Source organism: Rhizophagus irregularis, chromosome 25 (genome assembly GCF_026210795.1).
Source record: "Rhizophagus irregularis chromosome 25, complete sequence".
NCBI lineage: Eukaryota > Fungi > Glomeromycota > Glomeromycetes > Glomerales > Glomeraceae > Rhizophagus > Rhizophagus irregularis.
In genome coordinates this window covers 1702839-1727227 of record NC_089453.1, presented here as the reverse complement: position 1 = coordinate 1727227, position 24389 = coordinate 1702839, and the positions used below count along the sequence as shown (strand labels likewise).

At 27.1% G+C, this 24389-nt stretch overlaps 8 protein-coding genes across 8 annotated transcripts; 5 read left to right on the top strand and 3 right to left on the bottom strand.

Moving 5' to 3' along the window:
* Nucleotides 1-664: 664 nt before the first annotated feature.
* OCT59_016851 (uncharacterized protein) lies at nucleotides 665-6241 on the top strand (the record flags this gene model as incomplete). Its single annotated transcript, XM_025323504.2, has 14 exons — nucleotides 665-822; nucleotides 903-949; nucleotides 1021-1196; nucleotides 1271-1326; nucleotides 1396-1528; nucleotides 1593-1637; nucleotides 1714-2256; nucleotides 2317-3402; nucleotides 3477-3753; nucleotides 3825-4356; nucleotides 4439-4850; nucleotides 4951-5629; nucleotides 5710-6077; nucleotides 6170-6241. 14 exons carry the CDS (start codon nucleotides 665-667, stop codon nucleotides 6239-6241), a joined length of 4584 nt encoding a protein of 1527 aa, XP_025178135.1.
* Nucleotides 6242-6735: 494 nt separating this feature from the next.
* On the top strand, nucleotides 6736-7011 carry OCT59_016850 (uncharacterized protein; the record flags this gene model as incomplete). Its single annotated transcript, XM_066145961.1, has 1 exon — nucleotides 6736-7011. The coding sequence occupies one exon, from the start codon at nucleotides 6736-6738 to the stop codon at nucleotides 7009-7011; it is 276 nt and encodes a 91-aa protein (XP_066003695.1).
* A 1918-nt stretch (nucleotides 7012-8929) lies between these two features.
* OCT59_016849 (uncharacterized protein) lies at nucleotides 8930-9328 on the bottom strand (the record flags this gene model as incomplete). The annotated part of the gene is made up of 3 exons (XM_066145960.1): nucleotides 8930-9059; nucleotides 9124-9197; nucleotides 9275-9328. The coding sequence occupies 3 exons, from the start codon at nucleotides 9326-9328 to the stop codon at nucleotides 8930-8932; spliced, it is 258 nt and encodes an 85-aa protein (XP_066003694.1).
* Nucleotides 9329-11412: 2084 nt separating this feature from the next.
* On the bottom strand, nucleotides 11413-12571 carry OCT59_016848 (uncharacterized protein; the record flags this gene model as incomplete). Its single annotated transcript, XM_066145959.1, has 6 exons — nucleotides 11413-11421; nucleotides 11496-11704; nucleotides 11779-11908; nucleotides 11991-12034; nucleotides 12134-12289; nucleotides 12370-12571. The coding sequence occupies 6 exons, from the start codon at nucleotides 12569-12571 to the stop codon at nucleotides 11413-11415; spliced, it is 750 nt and encodes a 249-aa protein (XP_066003693.1).
* Nucleotides 12572-19322: 6751 nt separating this feature from the next.
* On the top strand, nucleotides 19323-19957 carry OCT59_016847 (uncharacterized protein; the record flags this gene model as incomplete). Its single annotated transcript, XM_066145958.1, has 3 exons — nucleotides 19323-19439; nucleotides 19541-19565; nucleotides 19647-19957. 3 exons carry the CDS (start codon nucleotides 19323-19325, stop codon nucleotides 19955-19957), a joined length of 453 nt encoding a protein of 150 aa, XP_066003692.1.
* Nucleotides 19958-19999: 42 nt separating this feature from the next.
* Nucleotides 20000-20265, top strand: OCT59_016846 (uncharacterized protein; the record flags this gene model as incomplete). The annotated part of the gene is made up of 2 exons (XM_066145957.1): nucleotides 20000-20125; nucleotides 20188-20265. 2 exons carry the CDS (start codon nucleotides 20000-20002, stop codon nucleotides 20263-20265), a joined length of 204 nt encoding a protein of 67 aa, XP_066003691.1.
* Nucleotides 20266-20683: 418 nt separating this feature from the next.
* OCT59_016845 (uncharacterized protein) lies at nucleotides 20684-22255 on the bottom strand (the record flags this gene model as incomplete). Its single annotated transcript, XM_025317538.2, has 4 exons — nucleotides 20684-20904; nucleotides 20977-21546; nucleotides 21648-22046; nucleotides 22111-22255. 4 exons carry the CDS (start codon nucleotides 22253-22255, stop codon nucleotides 20684-20686), a joined length of 1335 nt encoding a protein of 444 aa, XP_025178132.2.
* Nucleotides 22256-23621: 1366 nt separating this feature from the next.
* OCT59_016844 (uncharacterized protein) lies at nucleotides 23622-24184 on the top strand (the record flags this gene model as incomplete). Its single annotated transcript, XM_025310839.1, has 2 exons — nucleotides 23622-24042; nucleotides 24120-24184. 2 exons carry the CDS (start codon nucleotides 23622-23624, stop codon nucleotides 24182-24184), a joined length of 486 nt encoding a protein of 161 aa, XP_025178131.1.
* Between the last annotated feature and the right edge of the window lie 205 nt (nucleotides 24185-24389).

Here is a 24389-nt window from a genome sequence, read left to right as displayed (position 1 = left end):
TTGCTACGACTGGTCAAGTGTGAACCTCGTTCGCTAATAATAGATTTCCTAACCTTAACATGCAAAAATCGGGAAAACCCGGATGATAACAATGGAATAATCGGTAAGTATAGGATTCGTAGCGATAATTATCATTTCTCTATTTCACAAACTTTTGTTTTTTTTTATTACATTATTGTTTTTGTTTAACTTACTAAAAAAAAAATATTGGGGAGTTACAAAAAGGTATATAATTAACGCCATTTCACATCGATTTAATTTGGTAATCACTGAAAGAAAATTGGGTAGATGAAATGATTGATTAAATTTCGCTGATCGGGTAACCGTAGATCTCTCTCATATTTAGAATCTGTTTCTTTTTTAGCAACCTTAAAAAGGTTCTTTTTGTAATTTCCAAATTTTTTATTAGGAAATATTATAATCAAATGTACTTGAATGGCGCAGATATTAGAAACTTTGTTCTAACCATTAAAAATTCACCACATAAGCGGAATTTTTAATCCGTATATATCTATATGGAGGAAATTAAGATAATACCGAAAAAAAGGTTAAACTGGAATAAAATGGTATTTTTTATTTATAAAAAAAAAATAAATAAAGGAGGGTTAAAATCATTATTGAACAAAACATTAAAAAATTCATTACTACCCTAAGAGCTTTTATAATGGCAAACAAAATAATTTCAATTCCCCGATTCTTATCATCATCATCATCATCAAAAATTGACGAGGATGATTTAAGAAATCAAGTACTTAAGAATGCAAGTGGAGAACAACGGGTCGAGGTTAATCAAAGACACTTGATTGATAAGATTTTGGCTCGGTAGGCTTTTTTTTTTAAAAGCTTTATGGTTTTGTGGTACATTTTGCGTTTCTTAAAATTAACCCTTTCAATATTTTTAGATACTCTGCCAAATTTGTAATATTTCGGGAATTGATGCAAAATTCTGGTAAAAAAAAAAGAATAATTTTTTGATTTTATAATGTAACTAATTTATTTATTTATTTTTGTTTAATAAAGATGATGCGAAATCAACAAAAGTTCAAATATTTTATGAAACCGCAAATCCTGGAAAGGATATAAAGTTAAAGGACAAAATTGCTAGAATAAAATATAAGAATAATGGATTTATTTTTAGATCTGAAGATTGGGATCGATTAAGGAAAATTGCCGAAGGGAACCCTGATGAACAAAAAGTATGTATATATTATCATTTTTTTTTTTTTGTTAATTGATTTTTTTAAAACATTTTTTCACAATGATTTAATAGATAGGAGCTTTTGGTGTGGGTTTTTATTCATTGTTTTCAATTTGTGAAGAACCATTGTAAGTAATTAATTATTATAATGGATTTTTTATTAAAATCAATGTTAATTCAAAGTTTCATTTTGATAGTGTTACTTCTGGTAAACAAGGAATGACATTTTATTGGCGTGGAAATCAATTATTAACAAAACAAGCACGAATTAATAATGATGATAAAGTTTGGACGACATTTTTATTGGATATGAGAGAGAAGACTGAAGAGGTATATATTTAATCGTCATATTATTAGTTAATCATTTATTTAACACTTTGATGTGTTTAATCAGTTTCCAGAAATCGATGAACTTGCACGATTTTTAGCCAATTCATTGGTAAGCTTTTATTTTGATATTTTTGAAAAGTTTTAAAAGCACGAAGCGTGTCATACTAATATTTAAAAAATAATAGGGATTTACCGGGAATCTTAATGAAGTAACAGTGTATTTTAATAATATACCGGTAATAGAACTATCAAAGACAATACAAAATTCGGTATCGATGGGCATATCATCCGAGTTTGACACATATTCTCCACAAAAGATGTTTCATCTCACATCAATAGACGTCAAGGATGTCCAACTAACCGTTAAGAAATTAATTATTCCAGAAAACATGAATGACTGGCGTTCTTTACCGATCACTAATTTTGAAATGGAAGAAGTATTTGTATCTCTTAAAATTGTTAGTGGAAATTTAGATGTTAAAGTTAGCAATGCGTTTTCTAATGAAATGGAACGAAGCACTAAAAAGAAACCACCAAGTAAAACGACAATTCAAGTAATTTATACTGGATATGATGAACATATGTCATCTGTGAATCATGAAAATATTATTTCTTCAATATTTGAAGATTTACATCCATTTCCAAATCAAGGAAGAATATATATTGGATTTCCAACTCATCAGACTACTGGATGTTGTATTCATTTAGCAGCTCGCGTAATTCCTACTGTATGTACTTTAATATTTTTTGATCATTAATGTCTTAATTAACCTATATTATTTATTTAGGTGGAGAGGGAATCAATTGATTTGGTGGATAAAACTTTGTCTATTTATAACAGCGAATTGTTAAGTTTAGCTGGCACATTATGCAGAGTTTTATATGATCGTGAGATGTCTTCTTTAACACAACTTTATAATGATATGATTAATGTATCTATTACTAATACTGAAGAACAGGTTATTAAAACTTTTCTTCAATGGCTTGAAAATCAAGCAGAACATGCTTTGACACATTTTACATTTAGAGAGAGTACACCAAATGCGGAAGTTAGCAGAATATTGGAATCACAATTTTTCAAATGTTCAAAAAAAATTTTATCAATTTATTCAACAAATGGTGTTCTACCAATAACTGACGTTCGTATTCCTAATCCGGAAATGGAACGGTTTATAAAAACTGTTCCACTTGTTCCAAAACTTATGTATGATCGATGTAAGAAATTTTTCATGAAAGCAAAGGATTCATTGAAACTTATAAAAGAATTATCCATTAAAGATGTTCTGTTTGAATTGAAAAGCCGATCTCTCTCCGAAGAGGAAATTGTCGATCTTTTGAAATGGTGGATTTCTTATAGGTCAAAAGGGAATAATGTTGATTCATTGGACGTTAAACAGTTTATGCAACTTGCACGTATTGGCAATAATTCTCAACCTTTAAATACTATTCATTATTTTTTGAATCCAGACATAGTTCCATCAAATATGGATATTCCAACTGATGTATTGCCATATAATATATCCAAAAATTTCACTAATAATAAAGATCTTGAAACATGGTTTAAATGGAAAGAACTATCTTTGGTTAATTGGGCAAGATTTATTGTTGAAAAGCCTGATTTGGAGCGTGATCCTAATTTTGCTAGAGAAGTTCATATTACATTGGCAAAAAGGTTGAGCAATATTTCGCCAAATGATAAGAAAATAATTTGTCAATTATTCGAAAAAAAGAAATGCATTCCAACTAAATTTGGAATGAAGATTCCAGCTAATGCTTATTTCCAAGATGTTAATTTACTTCCTGATTTACCAACGATTGATTTTCAAGAACCTTCAAGTGTTCAATCTTTAATGGAACTTTTGGGCGTTCGAAAAGTATATAGTATATGTTTTTTGGATATTTTAAACGATTAAACTTAATTACTAATAATTATTGAATTTATCTATAGATTGTTGAATTACAACTCATTTTTGATCATCTTCTTAAACAAGGAGATGGAGATCATATACAACTTGTAAAATATCTTTCTTCAAAATTTAATGATCTCAAAGAAAATGAAATAAAAATATTAAAGAAAAAACCTATCTGGCCTAAAGAAAATTTTTCGGAATCATCAAAAGATCGTTACGTTGCCGATCAATTGTATACACCTATACCATTACATCGTGAATTTGGTTTACCTGTTATTGATTGGAAAGGAGATTGGAATCGTTACACGCAAGAAGGTAGGTACTACATTATTTGATTTTATTATATAATCTATAATTAAAAATAATATTGTATTTTAAATTTGTAGGAACATTTTTAATTGAACTGGGTTTAAGGGAATTTCCTGAACTTCAAAAAATTCTAAAACTGTTAACACCACAAAAAGATCCACAAATTCGTGCGAAGGCTTTTAAATATTTTGCTCTTAATTTTAAAGAAAGATATTCCAAAGATTACAAATCAACTGAAATCAATGTCGCATTTTTGCTATGTAGCTCAGGTGTTTATGCGAAACCTACAGAATGTTATATTAATCCTGAATGTATGAAAATGAATTTTAATGTTATACATCAAGATTTATTGTTTTACTCAGAACAATTTGGCGTTCAAGAAAATCCTAGTCATGAAAAACTCTTAAAAAGTTTGATCGATCATCCGCCGCGAGATATAAATAAGGCAAAAGAAATTTTTGAATATTTGTTTTTACAAGGAAATTTTACATCTTCTGATTGGAAAATTCTTGGTGATCTTAATTTTATCCCAGTTAAAGATAGAACTAAATTTAATGCAATCACTCTTAAAAATCCACGTAGCTGTTTCCTTAAATGCACAGAATATGGGTATGTATTATGTTAAGTTCACAGTTTAGTTAAATGGAACGACTTTTTTTTAAAAGAAAATTATTATTATTATTCTTTTTAGTCTGAGAGAATTCTTTACATATGTTAATTTCGGAGAGAAAGCAAATGTATTTCTTCGAAGTTGTGGTGTTAAGAGTGAACCATCTACGATAGAATTTGCTGAGTTATTGGTGAAATCATCACGTGAATTGTGGAATTCTCTTAATTCTTCTGATGATGATAGATATTCAAACATTTTATCTAGGATTGCCAATGAAATTACTACTATAGAATATAACGAACCAGGTTTATTTAGGGATATGAAAAGAGAGCCTATTTTAATAGGTATAAAGAAAATCTGTGATGGTGAAAGAGTTGATCAGAAACATTTGGCTTCAGCAAAAGAAATTTTTATAAATGACGATCCAGGATATCGTCAAATCTTTAAACCATTGATAGCTCCAGAAGATATTTCATTGGAAAGATTCTATAAGGTACATGTACCTATAATTTATTTTAATCTTATGAATAATATTTGGTAGATACATAAGAATTATTTAAATTATAATATTAACGATAAATTTAATATTTTAGAGATTGGGATGTAGATCGTTACATGAATCAGTAAAAGAGACTGTAATTCCGAAAGGTGCTATTAGAGAAACCGAGGTTTCTGTAAAGATAAGAAAAACAATTGAGGAAAGAGCAAATTTATTTTATTATGATAATTCTAGAACGAATATCTTGAGAAATGAGAAATGGCTTGAAAGGTTAAAAGTAAGAACAGTTGACCAAATAGAAACATGTCATAAGTTAGATAATAATATTCAGATTAGAAACGATTTTACTACCGCTTGTGTACTTGAAAGTGCAGAATTAAATTCATGGGTACTTTTTATAACACCAAATCCAGATTATCTTGATATTTCATCATATATATGCAAACATATTTTTAAATCATCTAAATTGAAGGAATATTCTCATTTTAATATTATCTTAACAACACCTTCTTTATCGAGTTTAGAAGCTAAGGGAATTCCAGTTGATCGTTTATTAAGATCTAATTCATCACAGAATGTTGTTAAGCAATATAGTCAAAAACCAGCCGTAAAGTCACCAGTTGTTATAACTCCTCAAATTACTCTAAATTTACGAAATTCTTTACGTGATGCAATAAAAACTTGCCATTCTAACCTTGGAAGTACTATTAATAGTCAAGCTTGTACTAAGGTTGTTACAGAAAGTGAATCGAGTTACTGTGATATTATACCTGGTACGAAAAATATATTCAATATTTATTTATAATTACTTATATTTTTATTTCTATTAACTTGATTTATCTATTATTTTTAGGTCATTTATTATTCTGTGTTGGAAATGAACAGGGTATTGAACTTTATGATGCTAAAAGTGCTAATCAAGCGGATATCTTATCATCATCAAATCGTGCTCCGTTAATTCGTTTTCTAATTATGTTAAGAAATATTGCGAGTGTTTTTGACCTTGAATTACGAGCCATTCATGTATTTTATGATAATTATACGAATAGTGTTGCATTTAATCGTGACAGATCATTATTTTTTAATTTAAAATTTTACATTGGATTACATGGTGAAGAATGTAAAACTAAATTTACAAGCAACGCAATGACTTCTTGGTATATGACATTTTGTCACGAATTGGCACATAATTTTATTCAATCTCATAGTTCTGAACATGAAGTAAGTATATACTATATCTTATTTTTATATATATACGTATATTTTTCATTTTATTAATTAAAATCTTAAATTGTTTTTTTAAAAATGATTAGTATTATTTATCATCATTCGCAGAAAATTATATGCCAAAATTTTTAGCAGTATTGAAAAAACTTCAAATTTAGAGGAATAGTTTTTCAAGGGGTCAATTGTTAGATAGTGACAAAAGTAAATATATGCGTGTGATTTATTAAAGCTAATTTTGTATTGTGTTGTGAGCCTATTTTTTTGTGAATTATTAGAGATTTAGAGATTCTGTGGCACTTTTCATAAAATTTTGCGATATTTATTGTAATTTAATATAATTTTAATAAACTAAACTTTGCCAGAATGGTTTCGTTACTAAATAGTGTGTATATTTGTAAAAAAATCAGATTTGCTAAATTATATGGTGGTTAACAAACAAGATCTCACTTCACCCAATCTCCCTCCACCTTCCCGCAAATCTCAGCGATAAGCATAGAATCCTGGAATGAAACCCAAAAAAATATTAGCCATAATTTATCCAAATTTTACGCCGCACAGCCCTGCCCCCTTTGATCTAATGATAATGATTTAGATGGAATATGAGAGGTATCAAGATGCATCATTTAATAGTGTTCAAAGTACATTTTCAGTAATGAGCTATGAAGATATGTTTGAATGTGAAGAATCTAAAAAACCTGAACAGTCTGTCATGGAACCTGAAAAGTATGGAGAATTTGCTGAAGAATCTGAAGAACCTGGAAAATCTGCTAAAGGATCTGAAAAATCTGCTGAAGAATCTGAGGAATCTGGAGAATCTACTAAAGGATTTGAAGAATATAAAGAATCTGCTGAAGAATTTGAGGAATCTGGAGAATCTGCCAGAGGGAATCTTCTAAAGAATCTGAAGAAACTTATACAGAATTTCTAAATAAAGTTTATAAAGATCTAGTTACAAAACACAAATTGAATAATAAAGCTAGTAATGTAATTATAAATTTTTTTAATATTATTGTCAGATTTGGATAGTGATATAATAGATGATTTGCAAGGTAAGGTTTTTAATACTAAAAAAATTATTATTTCAATAATATTTATTAAATTTAATAAAAATGTTTTTTTTATCTAATTGCCAAATTTTATTATTTATCATACCGACTAATACAATTAGAATCAAATATTCCAGTCCAACAATTAGATATTGAAAGATCAGTGGTCCAAGATCAAGATAGTGAAAATAATACACGTATAGTACTTATTGATCCGGTCCTTTTAGATATTACAAATAATACACAGCACGAAATATTAAGAAATATGGCCCATCAAGACCTTCAAGATTATACAAATAAGATGGCCAATCAAATAAGCAAGTGAAGGAAAAGAATTAAAGAATATCAGATTGGTGATCTGGTAAGGGTTGCTGTTCCTAAAATTGATAGATTTAGTGTTGATCGACCCACTTTGCCATGTAAAATTATGGAAAAAACTGAAAATAATAAATATAGTTTGGGATCAAAATTTGGAATAATTGGGGTGTATTATTCTGCTAGTGAATTAGAACCACTCGGAACAGAAACTTTTCCTGAATTAGAAGTCATTCCCTCAAACAAAATATCAATTAGAGAGGCTGAGTGCGGGTTTAGTATCAGGGGGTATATGTAATTGTAAAGGTGAATGCAATAGTAATAAATGTCACTGTAAGAAGGCAGGTGGAGACTGTAGCAGTAGATGCCATAGTGGACGTTCATGTCAAAATAAATGATGCGGCATTTGTTATATGTAAAATATATTAATTGGTCAAAAAATGCATTATTACTGATGTCTTATATAAAGAAATTGAATTTAAAGTAATTTCATGTATGCTTAAATCATTGATTTTATTTGTTAATAGATTATACATAATTTTTATATTATTTAATATCACATTTTACATCGTTCCTCTTATTATAAATTTTCATTTCTCTAACATTTCTATGTTTTCTTACTTAAAATCTTTTTATTTACCTATTCTCAAAAAACCATTAATCTATTCCTATTAAAAAAAGAAAAGAGAATGGTTAATATCTAGGAGAAAAACCAACATTATAAACACCATAGCACCACTTATTTACCGGGAGAGAGCCCAGGCCGAAATGCTAAAAAAAAAAGACAAAAGAACGGTCAGTGCCGTTCTAGGAGAAAGAAACTAACACTATAGTAAACATTATAGCACACCCATTTACCGGGGGAGAGAGCCCAGGCCGAAATGCTAAAAAAAAAAAGAAAAAAAAAACGGTTAGTACCGTTCAAAAAGAAAAAAATAAAAATAAAAATTGAATTCTACCTTAAAACATTTTAACTGTTCCTATTAAAAAAAGAAAAAGGAAGGAATGGTTAGTACCGTTCCGAATAAGAAAAAACAAAAAAAAAAAGCTTCCGAAACTTACCTCAAAGAGTCAATTAGCCGTGAAGAACCATTCCAGGCGTTCCTACTGAAAACTTTATAATAATTAAATAATTTTTAGTGTAGTTACTAATGGGTTAAACTAGTACTATTTCAGATTAATAAAATAGTAGAAAACAGTAGAAAACGATCGATATTTTTTTTTAAAAAAAATTTTTTATTTGCCAATGATCCACATCACGCACCTCACATGACGATTTCAATCTGAGGCAAGAATCGATCTGAGGCACAAAATATATATATATAATAAAATTTAAGTTTTTTTAAATAATCATTTAAGTAAAATGTAAAAAAAACTAATAATTTACAAAAATATTACATTTACTAGTTATAAAATATTACTGTATTTTATAATCATAAACTAAAAATAAAATCCAGAAAATTTAATATTAAGATTTTTATAAAGTCAAGGATTTTTTATAGAAAGAAGTTCCAAAAGTTTTTTTCTTATTTCAGTCATTTCAGTATTCCAATTTTTTTCATCTATTAATTTCTTTATAGCTTTACGTGTTTCGTCAACATCTGCATAATAATAACTAAAAAAAAGATATTTAAATTATTTATCAAAACAATATTATATACATATATAATATTTCTTACATGATATCAGGAAACCAATGACTCCAACGTCTTTGATTTGAAAATAAATAAAATAATTCAATTTCCTTTAAAATCTGTAAAAATAATAAATTGTTATAGAAAATAATAAAATACTTATTAAAAGCATTACATATATTTTAATTTTACTAACTTCAGCTTTTTGTGCTAAATAAGATGCTCGATTATTATCTTCTTGAATGGCCATATTTAAAAGTCCAATAAATAAATTCATTAAATATATAACAATTACAAATGAAAATAAACCCATTAATACAGCCATAACCGGATTATTATCAAGAGGCCATGAAGTTAATGAATTTCTATCACCTATTAAAATTAATACTTATTAAAAAAAAAAAATAATAAATAATTAAAAATAATTAATATTAATTATTATTTACCTAATAAAAACAAATACATAGAAAACATAGAATTAGGAAAATTTGAAAATAAATTTGTATAATCATCAGGTTCTTGAACTAAAAATGGATTTCGATCTATTTCTCCATTTTCTAAAATTCGATGATATTTTGGTGTAGAAGTCCAAGGATTAAAAATTTCATCTAATCCAGTATTTGCTAAAATGAAAAATGCATGTGCAAAACTAGTAATAAATAGGAATAATATAAAAAGAAATGAAAAAATTTTACGTCCAACACCAACTATAATAGCAAAATAAATTCCAAATCGTTCAAATACTCGAAAGAAAAGTAAAAATTTGATATTGAGTAAAAGACATGAAATTGAAAGTAAACGGGTATTCTTATTTCCAGTATAAATCCAATAAAATGATGTTACTGTAGGTAATAAATAAGCACCTAAATCTATATTTTAAAATAAAAATATATTTAAAATAAATTATTTTAAATAAATATCAATATATATAATATATAATAATATATACCAATCCAATTCCAGAGATATAAAATCCATCTAACTGGATTCCAAATAAATTGACGAATTTCAAATGAAAGATGTAATAATCCCAAAATAATTGATGAAATTAAAAGAAGTTCTTTTTTATTTTCACTAATTATTTTAGAAGAAACCGATGAAGCTAGAGTAAAACATATAAAAAAAATTATAAAGAAAAACCATATTGCAGCATAATAATATCTACCAAATACCCTCCATTTAAAATTAATAATAGCTTCACCATTCCAGGTTTTATAAAAATCATTATTTACTAGTGATTGTGAAAAAGGATTAGATTTAGGTATAAAAAAAAATTCTTTAAACTTATTATAATCTTTTGGGTATGTTAAATAATTTGGAAAAGGAACTACAAATATAACTTTTTGCTTTGCTTTAGAAGTATTTCTCATGAAAAGGACATAAAAAATTCCAGTAAAAATAGGTGTTAAAATAAATAGGGCAATGGAAATGTCCATGTTTCCTGCTAAAAGATTCAAAAATCCAATTGCACAAAATACACAAAATACTATTATTAATGATACAAGCCTAGTTGGTATTTCTCTAATAAAATTTAATTGTATTGACTTTTTACAAAAAGTATGAAGATGGTCAAAATTATTATAAATAACATTTTGATTTGATGAATCAATAAATAAAACCATTTCATTGTAATACTTTAATAAAAAGTCAGCATCTAAGTATGGTATATTATTACTTATTATTGATAATATGTAAATATTATGATTGGGATCTTTTTTCAAATACTCTAGAGTTTTGTTAATGATTGTTTCTACTAACTCTGTATTATTTTCTTTAATTGCTGAATTTAATAATCTTTCACCATAATTTACTAAAAAATATTTGTGATTCAATAAGTAAGAAATCCATTGCTTTTTTAAGTAATCATTTTCTGTGTGTTTGGTAATTTTATCAATATCTGAAGAATTAAGTTCAGAATTATTGTAAAGTTTAATTGTACATTTAATAAATTTGATATTATAACAACATAGCAATTGAATCTTTTTCAATTTCGTAAAAGCATATATATGTAATTCATCTTTACTATATAAGACACATGTATTCTTAAAATTCTTAACATTCTCTTTTTTCCAGCGTAACTTTGTGTTATATGATATTTTATTTTCATTTATTTTAATTATTAAAATTATTTCATCATACCCAGTCAATTCTAAATCATAATCATGTTCTTCAACATTTTGAAAAATATTCAAACTTTTTAAATGAGGAATGACACAATCTTTTATAAAGGGATCCCTATCTTCTATTGGTGTAATAAGTTGTTTTCCAATACGATGAAATATATTATCATCATTAGTTTCTTGTAAAATATAATCATGATCCTTTCCAGAATTATTAGAATGACTATTGTTAGACATATCAATATCAATATTCCGCGGTTTATTACTGTATAAACCAAATATTTTATTATTCTTAACTTCTTTATAAATAAATTGATTAGATTCAATATTTTTTGATTCTAATAATTTATCGAAATCGATAGATTTCCTTAAACTTGATTTCCAACAACAGATGTCATAAATGTCGATCTTCTTAATTTTATTATTCGTATCAATTGATTTTGTAATAATATACTTATTAAAAATATCATCCGCAGCAATATCAATAATATCAAAATCTTGAGGTTCTAATTAAATATAAGTTAAAATAAGTTATTGTGTATCTAATTAAAATTTGTAGTAAAAGAAAATATTATATTACCTTTATTTCTAATTGGAACAATTGGAACATTCGTGCCATTAGAATAAATATAAGATTTTCCGTCAATATTAATAACAATTAAACATTCAGAAATTTTTAACGTTATTTTATCAATGTTTATTTCTTTTTCCTAAATAAAAAAAAAATTTATTTTAGAAATATAATCAAAAAATAGTATAGAGATGACATATAACTACCATATTTATACTTACATCAATTTCAAGAGGAATTTTCTGATAATGAAATTTATTTAAATCTAATATATGTATAGTTTTATTTACTATCACCCATAACCTATCATTAGCTACTCCGCCAAACTCTATGTTTATTTCATCGAATTTATATTTGGATGTACATTTCCAATTATTATTAGAAGAATAAATTGAAGCAACGGCATTCTTGTAAATTATTATATCTCCATTTGTAAGAAAATTTGTAATTTTGTAATTTTTCTCTTCATATCTATCATAAAGAATTATATGTTCGTTGTTTTCCATATCATAGATACGTACTGTGAGGAGAATAAATGAAATTTTAAAATCTTTTTTTTTTTCGAAATACGATTAAAAAAATACACTTTATCCTCTATACCTTCATAAAGAGTCTTGTATATTAAAACCTTATTATCAGAAACTTTGAAATCTAATATTAACGTACTCTGCGGCTCAATTGTTAATTCGGCATGACTAAACTCCGCATTGCTCCATCCTTTAAATAAATTATTTTCATATGTCACAGCATATTTCGATTTTGGAGAAATGGCTATTTTAGTTTCACTTGTTGACTGACTCATCTAATGGAAGGTTTTTTTTTTGAATAACTTTTTTAATAAATGAATTATATGTCGAAATTATCTACTTATATAAAAAAATTCGTTCATAGCGCATTTCATGTCAAATTGGTGAAACTGCCCCAAAAATTGGTTGGCGCGGCGCGCCGTCGGCAAGCCGAGTTGGACTAAGCTATTGGGCTTTGAGCGGGTGAAAAATCAAGCATGGATTGACCAAGCATGAACAGGTAAAATGTCAAGCACGGTGTAACATTTTGATTGATATTGTTACTACTGATTTCTGACGGTCCGGGGAGTAGTAATAACAGAAGGATAAACAACGATTTTTATAACAATCGGTTAACAATCGACAATAAAGTGTAAGGAAATATATAAATAGTGTATATATAATAAATAAATAGACAATAATCGATAAACAATATATATGTAAAATATCGTATATGAAATTGATGACAATCGGTGGACGTCGATTCACGAATTATAATGATAAAATTAATAAACAGTGTTTTATGAAGAAATCGGAAAAGATCAGCGGGTGTCTTTTATTAACGAACAAACAAATAGACAATATTACTGCCTCAATCGGCGCTCTGTAATATTCCAACTATCCTATTTCTATAATTAATAAACAAAAACCCAACTGCTTTTTTTTATCCTTGAAACCACCGTTTATATATCATCCAATATCCGCGACAATTTTTGTCCTAATGACAATTATAGCCATCCGGCCAATTTTGTCGATCAACCAATCCAATTAAGCCTCAACCGAGCCCTCCCAGCCTAATCTTCCGATTCCTGTTTATAGTCCCACTAATTATAGGCTTAGAGATGTGCCACTTAGTGTTATATAACATATATAACACATATATAATTAAAAAAATACATACAATATGAATAAAAATTTTTATAAATACAATATATACTTTTATTATTCTATATTAAAAATATACCATTTTTGCTATATAATATTTATAACATTAAAAACAACAAATATAACAAACATAACATGTTATGTATGTTATTTATGTTATTTATGTTATATATATCATTAATCTCACTTCACGTGACCAGTGACAGATAAGGGATGAAAATTTTTGTGACTTCAGAATATACAGCCTGGTAATTGATTGATCAAAAAAATTTTTATTCATATTATATGTATTTTTTTTAGTTATATATATATGTTATATATGTTATATAACACTAAGTGGCACATCTCTATATAGGCTATACTAGCAGTTACCCGTTGCTCCGCACCGGGACCAATGAGTTTGTTTAAATAGAAAATTTTAGTATTATAATGTAATACTAAGTAAATTAAAGATGGATACAGCAGTTTTTTGTTTATAATTATAATTAGGAATTTAATATAGGTAATAATTAGTTAACAAAATAAATATGTACTAAATTATAATTATAATATTAGAATGATATAAATTATATTGGGAATTGGTAAACATCGCCTGGGTCTTCGATCATGTGGCAGACTTGTCATATTTATTTGTTTGTCGAATCTCATTTTTATTATAGGTTCAAGGTTCGTTTTCTCAGTCTCGAGGTATTTTTCTTTTTTTCTTTTTATGTTTATTTCTAACTTATATCCTTACACTTTGTTTCTTACTAACTCTAATTGATTTTTTTTTAGTGAAAACATTAAAGATTTTCAAAGTCCCAATTTCATCCAAAAAATTACTCATTCAAATTTTTTATAAGTATTAATTAATAAATAGTAATTACAAAATTTGACGTTCAATTTAAAATTTAAAAGTATTAAAACATATTGTTATTTTCAAATACATAAAATCAAATATTTAAACATTAAATTTTTATGTTGGTAAAGCAAAAAAAAAAGATGATAAAATAGTGAAATTAATTACATGTACTTATAAACTAAAAAATACCGTCAGAGTTTATGTTCAAGAAAGAAAAATATAATAAATCAGTTTATGCTTATCTTGTGGATCGGTGATATAAGGTACCGGGCAATACAGAATTTGTATGAAAGGAAGACGTAAAGAAAGAAAGAGAAGACCAGATGGAGAGAAGATAAACCTAAAAAAATGATGACGAAAAAAAATAAAATGAAAAACCACATACGCAAACCCACACACCCGACTCCCAACCCACACACCCACACTCCCACACAACCCACTCCCACACTCCAACCCACACTCCCACACCCACCCGCACTCCCAACCTACACACCCACACTCCCACACAACCCACTCCCACACTCCCAACCCACACTCCCACACTCCCACACTCCCAACCCACCCGCACTCCCAACCCACACTACCCACATACCTAAAGAGAGACGAAAAGAAAAAAGGGCCTAAAAGGAGATAAGAAAACTATGAAGAAGATAGGTTACTACTACCGCACTAAAGTGTGTGAGTGTGGTTTCTTATATATAAACAAAATAAAGTTAAAAATAATAAAAAGTAAAATAATTTTTAAAAAAGAAACTTTTTGGAAAATATCCTACGCGTAGTATTTGAAATGCCAAAAACGATAAGAAAACCACGAAGAAGATGGGTTACTATGGAAAAAAAATAAGTTTTCGTTCGAGCTTTCTTCTTTCCTTTTTTTTGAAAAAAAAGAAATATTATTTGAAAAAAAGGATATTTTTTTTAAAAAAAAATTACAGATGGAGAGGTATTTTATATAAAAAAAATTGTCATACAAAAATTTTTTTTCCCACGGAGTTTGCGAGTTTGCTATAGTCAGAGCCAAAAATCGCGTCATGATCAAACAAAACAATAGTAAAAAAATTTTTTTTTCTGTAAGAGATGACTCATGATTATTGATATTATTGATCATGTGATCATGTGATGAAAAAATAAGCTTCGATATATTGGATCATACATATTGCATAAAATTTTGAAGGTCCGCTTATAAGATTTATAAAGTAAATCAGGTTGTATATTATAAATATTATAGCGATACGGCTTTTATTTTATTTTAACCTTTACGCCGCAGCTCCTGATCGTCAGTTTATTTGAATGATAAAATAATTTTATGAATTAATATTTCTTTTTTTTTTTTTATAGACAAATGTTAGTGATAGTGTACTCGGAAACTCGGAATAAAACAATATTATTTTCCTCATTAAAATTTTAATATTTTTCCGATAATAATTACATTTTTTTTTGCCCCGCCGAAAAACTGTAGATATCCTGGATGATGTATTACCATGAACCAATTTTGACGTCTACCCCGTATCCAAAGGAGCAGGTTTGGACTCAGCCTCAGTTTCTTCTGCGTCTCACAGAAATCCGGTCCAATTCCAGTCCTAACGTGTGGAGACCTTGTTTTTTGTTTATAAATGACACGTGACTTGCTGCGAACATGGCTGATCATTTGTTGCCAATTTTGTACCACGACAAATCACAGTCATCCGATTGGTTCCCTGCGGAAAGGTCCGTTCGAAGTGTGATAAATTTCATTTGCGAAAAAAAAAATACTTAGTCATTAATTATATTCAAAAAATAACAAATTAAATAAAATAGTGAATTGAAAAACTTACTACATAAATTAGCTGAATCAACAAAATCATCTGAAGTTGAATCATTACCTTTCACAGATTATTTATATATAATTTATATAAATTAAATATCACAATAAAAATACAGAAATAATGTTATAAATAAATTACATACCTTTGATTAATTTATTTTTAATGTTAATCTCAAAACCCATTCTTTTAAACTCGTCTTCCCGACTACCATTAATAATAGCAATTACAATGTCTTTCATACTATTTATACTATTTTTAAATGGAGGATATCCACTAGAAATTTCCCACATTAATACACCAAAGCTATAAATATCTGAGGTATTTTAATTTTCTTATTTTAAAGTTTAATATTGTTCGATTTTATTTTTCGATTTTAAAATTATAAATAAATATAAAGTCATAAGACTGTTTGACAAAGGAATTTATCGAATTATTTACATTTTCCATGAATGGATGCGTGAAAGGTTCATTTTACGGAGTTTTTACAGAAATGATAAAATTTTTATAGGTTCCAATCAGACAATTCAGAACTAAATAGAATTTGTGACCGAAACCTTTCTCGGTCAGCTAATTTTGTGCCCTTTATGCGCAAAATTTAAAGGTGCAGAATCATTATTTTTTTCTAGAAAGACCGATGTCCAATTTTTACATGACCTTCTAAATCTATTTTAGTAAAACTTATAGACAGACATTTAATAAGTAAATAATAAACATTTGTCACAGTTGAATTTTTAAAAAATAATACGAAATTTGTTTAATTTTCATTGATGTAAAAAATATGTATTCATTAAAAAATAAAAAAAAACAATGTATTATTATATATACAAAAATAAAAAAAAAATATGGGTTTATTAATTTGCATATATCCAAGATTAATCAATAGGTAAATTTGCCTGCAATTTCAATATTGCTTAAGAGAGATACTGTAATATGATAATCTAATCAATTGATTAATTTGTCGTTCACGACACAACATTAATTAGCTAATTTAACGTTTGATCATCACGGATCAATCAAAATTGAAATCGCAAATTTTGGTTGGTTTTAGTTTTTAGTGCTTACATAGGACATATACAATAAAATTAATTATCGGAAATATCTGATTGTGGCAATAGAAAAATTTCTCAATGATCATTAGATCACTCAATTCGACAATATAAATATTCTCGGATTTTTATCGCATTTCCATCTTCATTCTCAAAAAAATAAAAAAAATATCTACATTAATCTATAAAACTTTCAATCTTTACTTGAACAACTTTCAAAATCCCATACTATAAAACACTTCCTTCTTCCTTAAGACATCATGAAATTAAATTTTCTTCTCGCAATCCTCTTGTCACTTGTCGTTATTTCCCAATCAGCTCCTACAAGAACTATTGAAAAAAGAGATGATTGCACTGATGAAGGACCAAGTTGTCGTGGTGAGGGTCATTAAAACTACATAAAGTACATTATATTTTCAATTGTTCTTGTTTTTGAATTTCTGAAAGTAGCTGGATCTCGTAGATTTTTAAATTTTTTGTTTGTAAAAATTTTGTTTGTTTATTTTGAAAGTGACCGTAAAAATTATTAATCACATGTGTAATACAAGATCTGTTCAATGTTAAAAAAATTTTTTATCGCTTCTTGTATTAAAATAGAGAAAAAAATCCTCAATCAATTCCTTATGAAACTTCATATAGGCTAAAAAAAACACGCAAATTATTTATTTACAAATAAAAATTTCTTTAACTATTATAAAAAAAAGATCTTAAAACAGAAGAATGAAAGTGTAAAAATGGGAAAGCATCAAAATAAGGTTGGGTGGTAAATAATTTTTTTTGAGACAAAATTCTGTCTTATAAAATTAAAGCATGGAAATGCAACACACTATGATAATTAAATCCTAACTAAGTTCCACTGTCAAACGTAACGGTGTATGAAGGTGCACATTGTCTCGATAAAAAATAAAATTAATCATTATTTTCCTGGATTTCGTTGTTAGGAGGATTCATGCCGTTATGAATTGGATTTGCTTCTAGTGCAGTATTCAGGTTGTTACTTCTAGTTGAATCGTACTATTAGGTGAAGTCATAGTAAAGAATTTATGAATACGAAAGTCTTGATTAGGTGGGAGTGCATCAACTACCCCAAGAACACCAAAAAATTTTTGGTAACGTGACTTTGTACTACTAATCTAAAAATAGTAGATATATTGATGAAAAGTAATATTTTTCACAGTTCTTACACCGTCACTTTACTACCACACGTGATTTCGTGATTTTTGTGGCGTAAATTAGCCACTCATTAAAATTACGAAAAATTTCTAAAAATCCAAGAATCCAAAATTATAAAGATAATAAGATAATACGTTCTATAAATAAAAGTGAAAATAAAAATTTTCTCATTTTTATCTTATTTTTAAAGCAATATTAAAAAAAATACTATACACATTAATTGCAAAATTAATTGCATTATGACACGTAAAAATTTATTTTTTTTGTATTAAAATTATTTAAACGTAAATTTCAAAAAAAAAAAAAAAAAAAAATCACAAAAGTTTCGACACCATCAATCAACACTCGCCCATTCATCGATTTCCGGTTTCATCAGCTAAAGAGAAATTTAATGATTCCCTTATATTGATGCATGTTTATATGGATATTTCTTGGGTTTTTAAATCTTTACCTTCTACTTATTATTTTGTTATAGATTTCTAATTTGGTAAATTTTCTTATTAATATTTGGTTACAACATAATCATTTCATTTTATTTAGAATTAGGGTGGCTAACAAGCATTTAACTGGACTTTGGCTATTATGGCTATTACTACTTTTTTTTTCAATTATGTTTTATGCTTTTTGTTAGAATTTTGCGTAGTGGAAATATGCCAATAAATTGATTCATTTAGGATTTTTCTGCAATAATTCTTTTGAGATACAGTGTTTTTTAAAACTTGCATTTAGACTAAAGAGTGAATAATTTATATACACCTAATAGTTGGTCACATGATGAGGTTACAATGAAGTTAAATGTTAGTACAGTCAGAACTCGATATAACGAGCCCTTCGTCCAAGCCATTTTGGGTCGTTATATCGAATATTCAATAAATCAAATATTTCTATTATACCTTTAGTAATTTGTACCAGTGACAACACCGATCATTACATCATTAGTGCGACCTAACTAAAATAAAAGATACTGACAAAGACAATAAACTATATTTTCGTAAATTTTCGTAAATTTTTGTTAAAAATGGCATCAAAGTTGTCGAACGTATTACACAAGGAATATAATACTATTCTTGAATCTACAGAATTTTATGATACTGAAATCTTAATTGGTGAATACCCTTATACAGAAACTTTTAAAGTCATTCTTTGATATTGAAAATTATTTTCGTGCTGCACTATCAAACTGTTAGATAAAAAAAGAAAATAATATTATTAAGTTGAAAAAACCAAATATTTCAGCTAAAATATTTAACATACTTATTAAGTAAGAAAATTATTTATTATGTTACCTACATTTATATGATATGTATAAAAATTAACATAAATTTTATTCAAATTTTTTTAGCTATATATATAGCAGTAATATTGACCTTTCCCAAGAATAATATCAAAACAACAAATGTTAAACTTTTAATTGCTGCTGATGAACTGTGTCTTGGTGATCTATGCAATTTTATTGAGAAATATTTCCTTGAAAACAAAAGATTATTAGAACAAAATCTGGTTTTAATTCAGGATATTACGACAAAATTTTCTCAATTTAAAGAATTATCCCGTTTCTATAAAAAGGCCATCCGAAGAGATCCTTCATTAATCTTTAAAGCAAGTGATTTCATTAATATTAAAGAAGATACTCTTCTTTATTTACTTGAATAAAATGATCGTTCTTTAAGACCAATTGAAATTTGAGATAGGCTTATGGAATGGTGTATTGCACAATCATCTGAACTATTACTATCTGATGCATCAAATTGGACACCTAGTGAAATAGAAATAATTGGTAATTTTCTTCAACCATTCATTCCATACATAAACCATTTAAGGGTATTTTTGATAATAATTTTTATGTTAAAATTCTTGAATATTATTCTTTTAATTATCATAAGCGGGATCCCTTTTCTTTATCTTATGAAGAAGAAGAAGAAGATGATGATGATGATAGTGAAATGACGGATCAATATTAATCTTATACATATACTTTCTTTAATTCTTTTTCTTTTAGAAAAATATAATAATAAAACTTTTGGCGAATTAGTATGCCAACGTAACACACTTTAATCCAATCATTATATATTACTGTATTCGCATTTTCTGAAATATTTACGCTAAAAAATTATTTCCTTCTGTTCATAAAAATTTCCCAGTTTGATGAACAAATAATTGCGATGTATAATCTTAAGTAGTATAGGAAATATTTCATTTAAATTTATAATATTTAAAGAATATAGTGAACCTGGATACTAATCTCATTAATATAGCCGTTTAAATAAAACTTACAATTTTACAAACCTATTCGAAAAGATACTCAATTTTTAATTAGGATGACGTCTATACTACATTGTATTTCACTATAAAAGTCTTTGAATTATTTATTTATTCAAATTAAAGTTTTCCCGATAAATAAATATCATTAAATAAGTATCCATATTTGCTTTTAGGTAAATTTAGAGTTAAACAGTTTTCTCTCGATTCTAATACATCTCTTGATGATCGTACTCTCATTTCATTTTCATATTCTCGTATACAATTTTTATATCCATCTTTTTCATAATTTGAAAGACACTTTACAAGCAATTCAGCATCTTGTAAAGCATTATTTGCACCTAATTTTAAAAAAATATATAAATAAATAATATCAAATCGAATAAAATCAATTACATAAATTAGTTATATACCATAACCTAAGAAAGGATTCATGGCGTGTACTGCATCGCCCAATAAGGTGACCCTCGTAGATTCCCAAGCTTCAACAGACATTGGATTAATATCTTGTACTGGTCTTCTCCTTGGAGGATTATAAGTTCTATAAAATGTTTTTTCATATTTTTTTGGTGGCGAAGCTGGTGCAATTGAAACCAATTCCAACAAAATTTCTGTTAACTCACAAGGTTCCCTACGCTGTTTGATCAATGTTTTAATATGATCAATTACTGATTGAGGATTATTGTCATCTACATTAATATTCTTATTTCTCGTATCCCAGTACGTATAGTAAGTATAACAAAAGGTTATTCGATAATGTATCTGATCATCTGGTGTATTTTCTGTTATATCATTTTCAATTGGAATTAACCGCATTAAAGAAAATGTTGTGTCCCCATCTTGACCAAAAGTTTTTTGAACTAGAACATTTCCATTCAGTGCAATAATACGATCCATAAGTTTCTTATTTGGGGTGACATCTATAAGTATCTGTGTAATTCCATAATCAAATAATTGTAAATGTGGTAATCTTTGTTTTCGTACTATAAAAAGAAAGAAGAAAAAAAAAATTTATTAATGCTAAACAATTTTTTTTTCCCTTTTTTTTACTTTTTTTTAATAAATAAATAAATAAATAAAATACTTGAAGAATTAATTCCATCGCATCCAATCAGGATATCCCCCCTTACTCTCGTTCCATCTTGAAAAATAGCCCAAACTTCATCATCAAATTCATCGTATCCAATACATTTCTTTCCCCATTGTATATTTACGCCTTCCAGCATCAAATCTCTTAATCTATCTCGATAAGAAATAAGTAAACGAGTGGATGTTAGTTCAAATAAAGATTTAAAGTGTGTTGGTGATGTTCTGAATAATTCTGTTCCTTTATGATCACAATGTAATACACCATGATATTCTTTTTCGTGTATTGGATTTGGTATAACTTCTGGAAGACGAGTAACAAGTGTCTCTGGAAGACAAGAAATTAAAGACCTTATTCCATAAGAATTTATTCCAATATTATACCCTTGCCACCGATCTGATAAAAAAAAAAAAAATTTCAATTATCAAGTAAAATAATTGAAATAATATTAATAATATACCTTGTGGTCCAATATCTCGCTCAAATATTACTACGTTAAATTTTTTCACATTTTTATTTAAGTGTTTTTGAATTCCATGATGAAGTAATAATCCACCAAGCCCTGCACCAATAATTAAAATTGTAGGAATATGATTATTTGACATTTCGAAAGTTAAGAAAAAAATTATAATGTAAATCATTTATTATTTATTCAATTTTTATAGTGAAATATGGACTAACTTTGTGTGAGAAAAACTAACTAAAGTAAGTTAACAGATGTGTTCCCCGTGTAAAGGGATCAAAAAAGAAAAACGGAAAAGCTAAACACAGTAAAACTACGCCGCTGCGTTAACTCAATTTAATAGTAGCACACCCAATCATTATTTAATCATCACTGTTTTCCATATGAAATGTCGATCGACTACAAAAAGTGTTCGGACAGATCTTTTTTAAAAAATTTAAATCACAATATCTCGCCATCCAGTGATCATAGAAGGGTAAAATATGGTTCGTTAGATTCGTCGTATCCAGGAGCATCTAATGGTGGTTGATCCATGATTCTAGGTTCAATAGACAGCAAAGTATTTATAAAGTCTTTAAAATGAAACTTTTCATCTATTAGTGCTAAAGACATGAAAAAACGCCACCATTAGATGCGTCTTATTATAACGAATCCAATGAGCTATGGTTCATCTTTCTACGACCAATAGATGATGAAGCACCTCCCTACTTAAACTACGCCATTTTTTAAAAAATTTAAACAATAACAAATATTTTTTCTATTTTTTTTTTATAAAACGCTAAGCCTGAAAAAAAGCTTATCAAATTTGGTTAGATCTATCTACAGTAAGTAATTCCATTTTTAAAAAAGCAGGCAAAAATTCTATTCATTAAACAATTTATATTTAATAACGATATATGGTCATTATAACAAATAACTGAAAGTTGAATTTTACTATAAATAAAAATTTTACTGGTATGCGCGTTGCTTATATTGACAACAACTTGTTATAATTATTTATTAGAAGCATTCATTGAATAAATGTAATGTTACTTTATATTGTTGATAAAAATATCAATAATAAACAGTATTAGTTATATATATATATCCATTATCTCACGCCTAAAGTATTTCTAGAATAAAAGTAGGTCTAAAAAAAGAAAATTTTGAAACGGCATACATAAAATATGTCTAAAAAAGATAAATAACTAAACTTAAATTCTAAATATGTGCAATTCATTTTTTATTCTTTGTCCTATTTTGTTTACGAGTTTAAGGAGCTTTTTTCATATGCTAATTTTGCTAACGGCTAAAGATTAATTAAGAAAGTGAGAATAACGAGAAAATTCTCAGCAAAAATTCTCCAAGAAAAGGAAAAAAAAAATGATAAAAATAAAATCTTTTTACATATAATAACGAGACTTTATCTTTAGGAATATGCAATATTTTATATAAAATGGTATTATTCTTGTTCTTCTTTTTAAAAATAATTATTTAATACTTTTCATAATTTTACAAACGATTTTAAAATGAATAACTTACTTGTTATCTTCTTGATTTTCGTGACATTCGCCTCGTCAACTCCAATAAGACGTCAAGATGCGCTTAGCGGTTTTAAACCGTGTAAAGGTATTAATTTTCCAAACGAAATTACCACCTACATTTACACTCCTAATCCATTGCAAGCGGGTCAAGAAGCAACTATTCATATTGCCGGTAAAGCAACTGTAACTATTGAAAACGGTGCATTGTATAATATTACGGGAATAACGGGATTTGATGATACACAAATATCCCATCGTGAAATTAGTTTTTGTGAAGCGATTGTGACGCCTAGTGGATTCACCTGTCCAGTAAAGGAGAATTTTGATTTTATCGCAAAGTTTGTGGAAGCATCATCTCCTAATGACCCTAAAAATACTGTAAAAGAATATTTAATAAGAATACAGAGTGAGTTTTTAACAAAATTTTGAGTTTTAACTTTAATAATTATTTTAATTAATAACCTTTTATTATGTTTTATATAGTAACAAATCCTGACGGTAAAGATTTATCATGTATTGAAGGGAACATCAAAATTTCTTATCCATAATCGATAAGATAAAGTTTATATTTACTATAATACAGTAATAGATTATAATATTTCTATTTTTCTATTATCAATTAATAAAGTATTTTTAAGAACATGATTTTTACGTATAAATATACTTTAAATGCTATTTTTATTTTATATTGTTTTTATACAAATCCATCCATAATCCGTAAAAGCCCCTGAAAGCATACTTTTACATTACAGC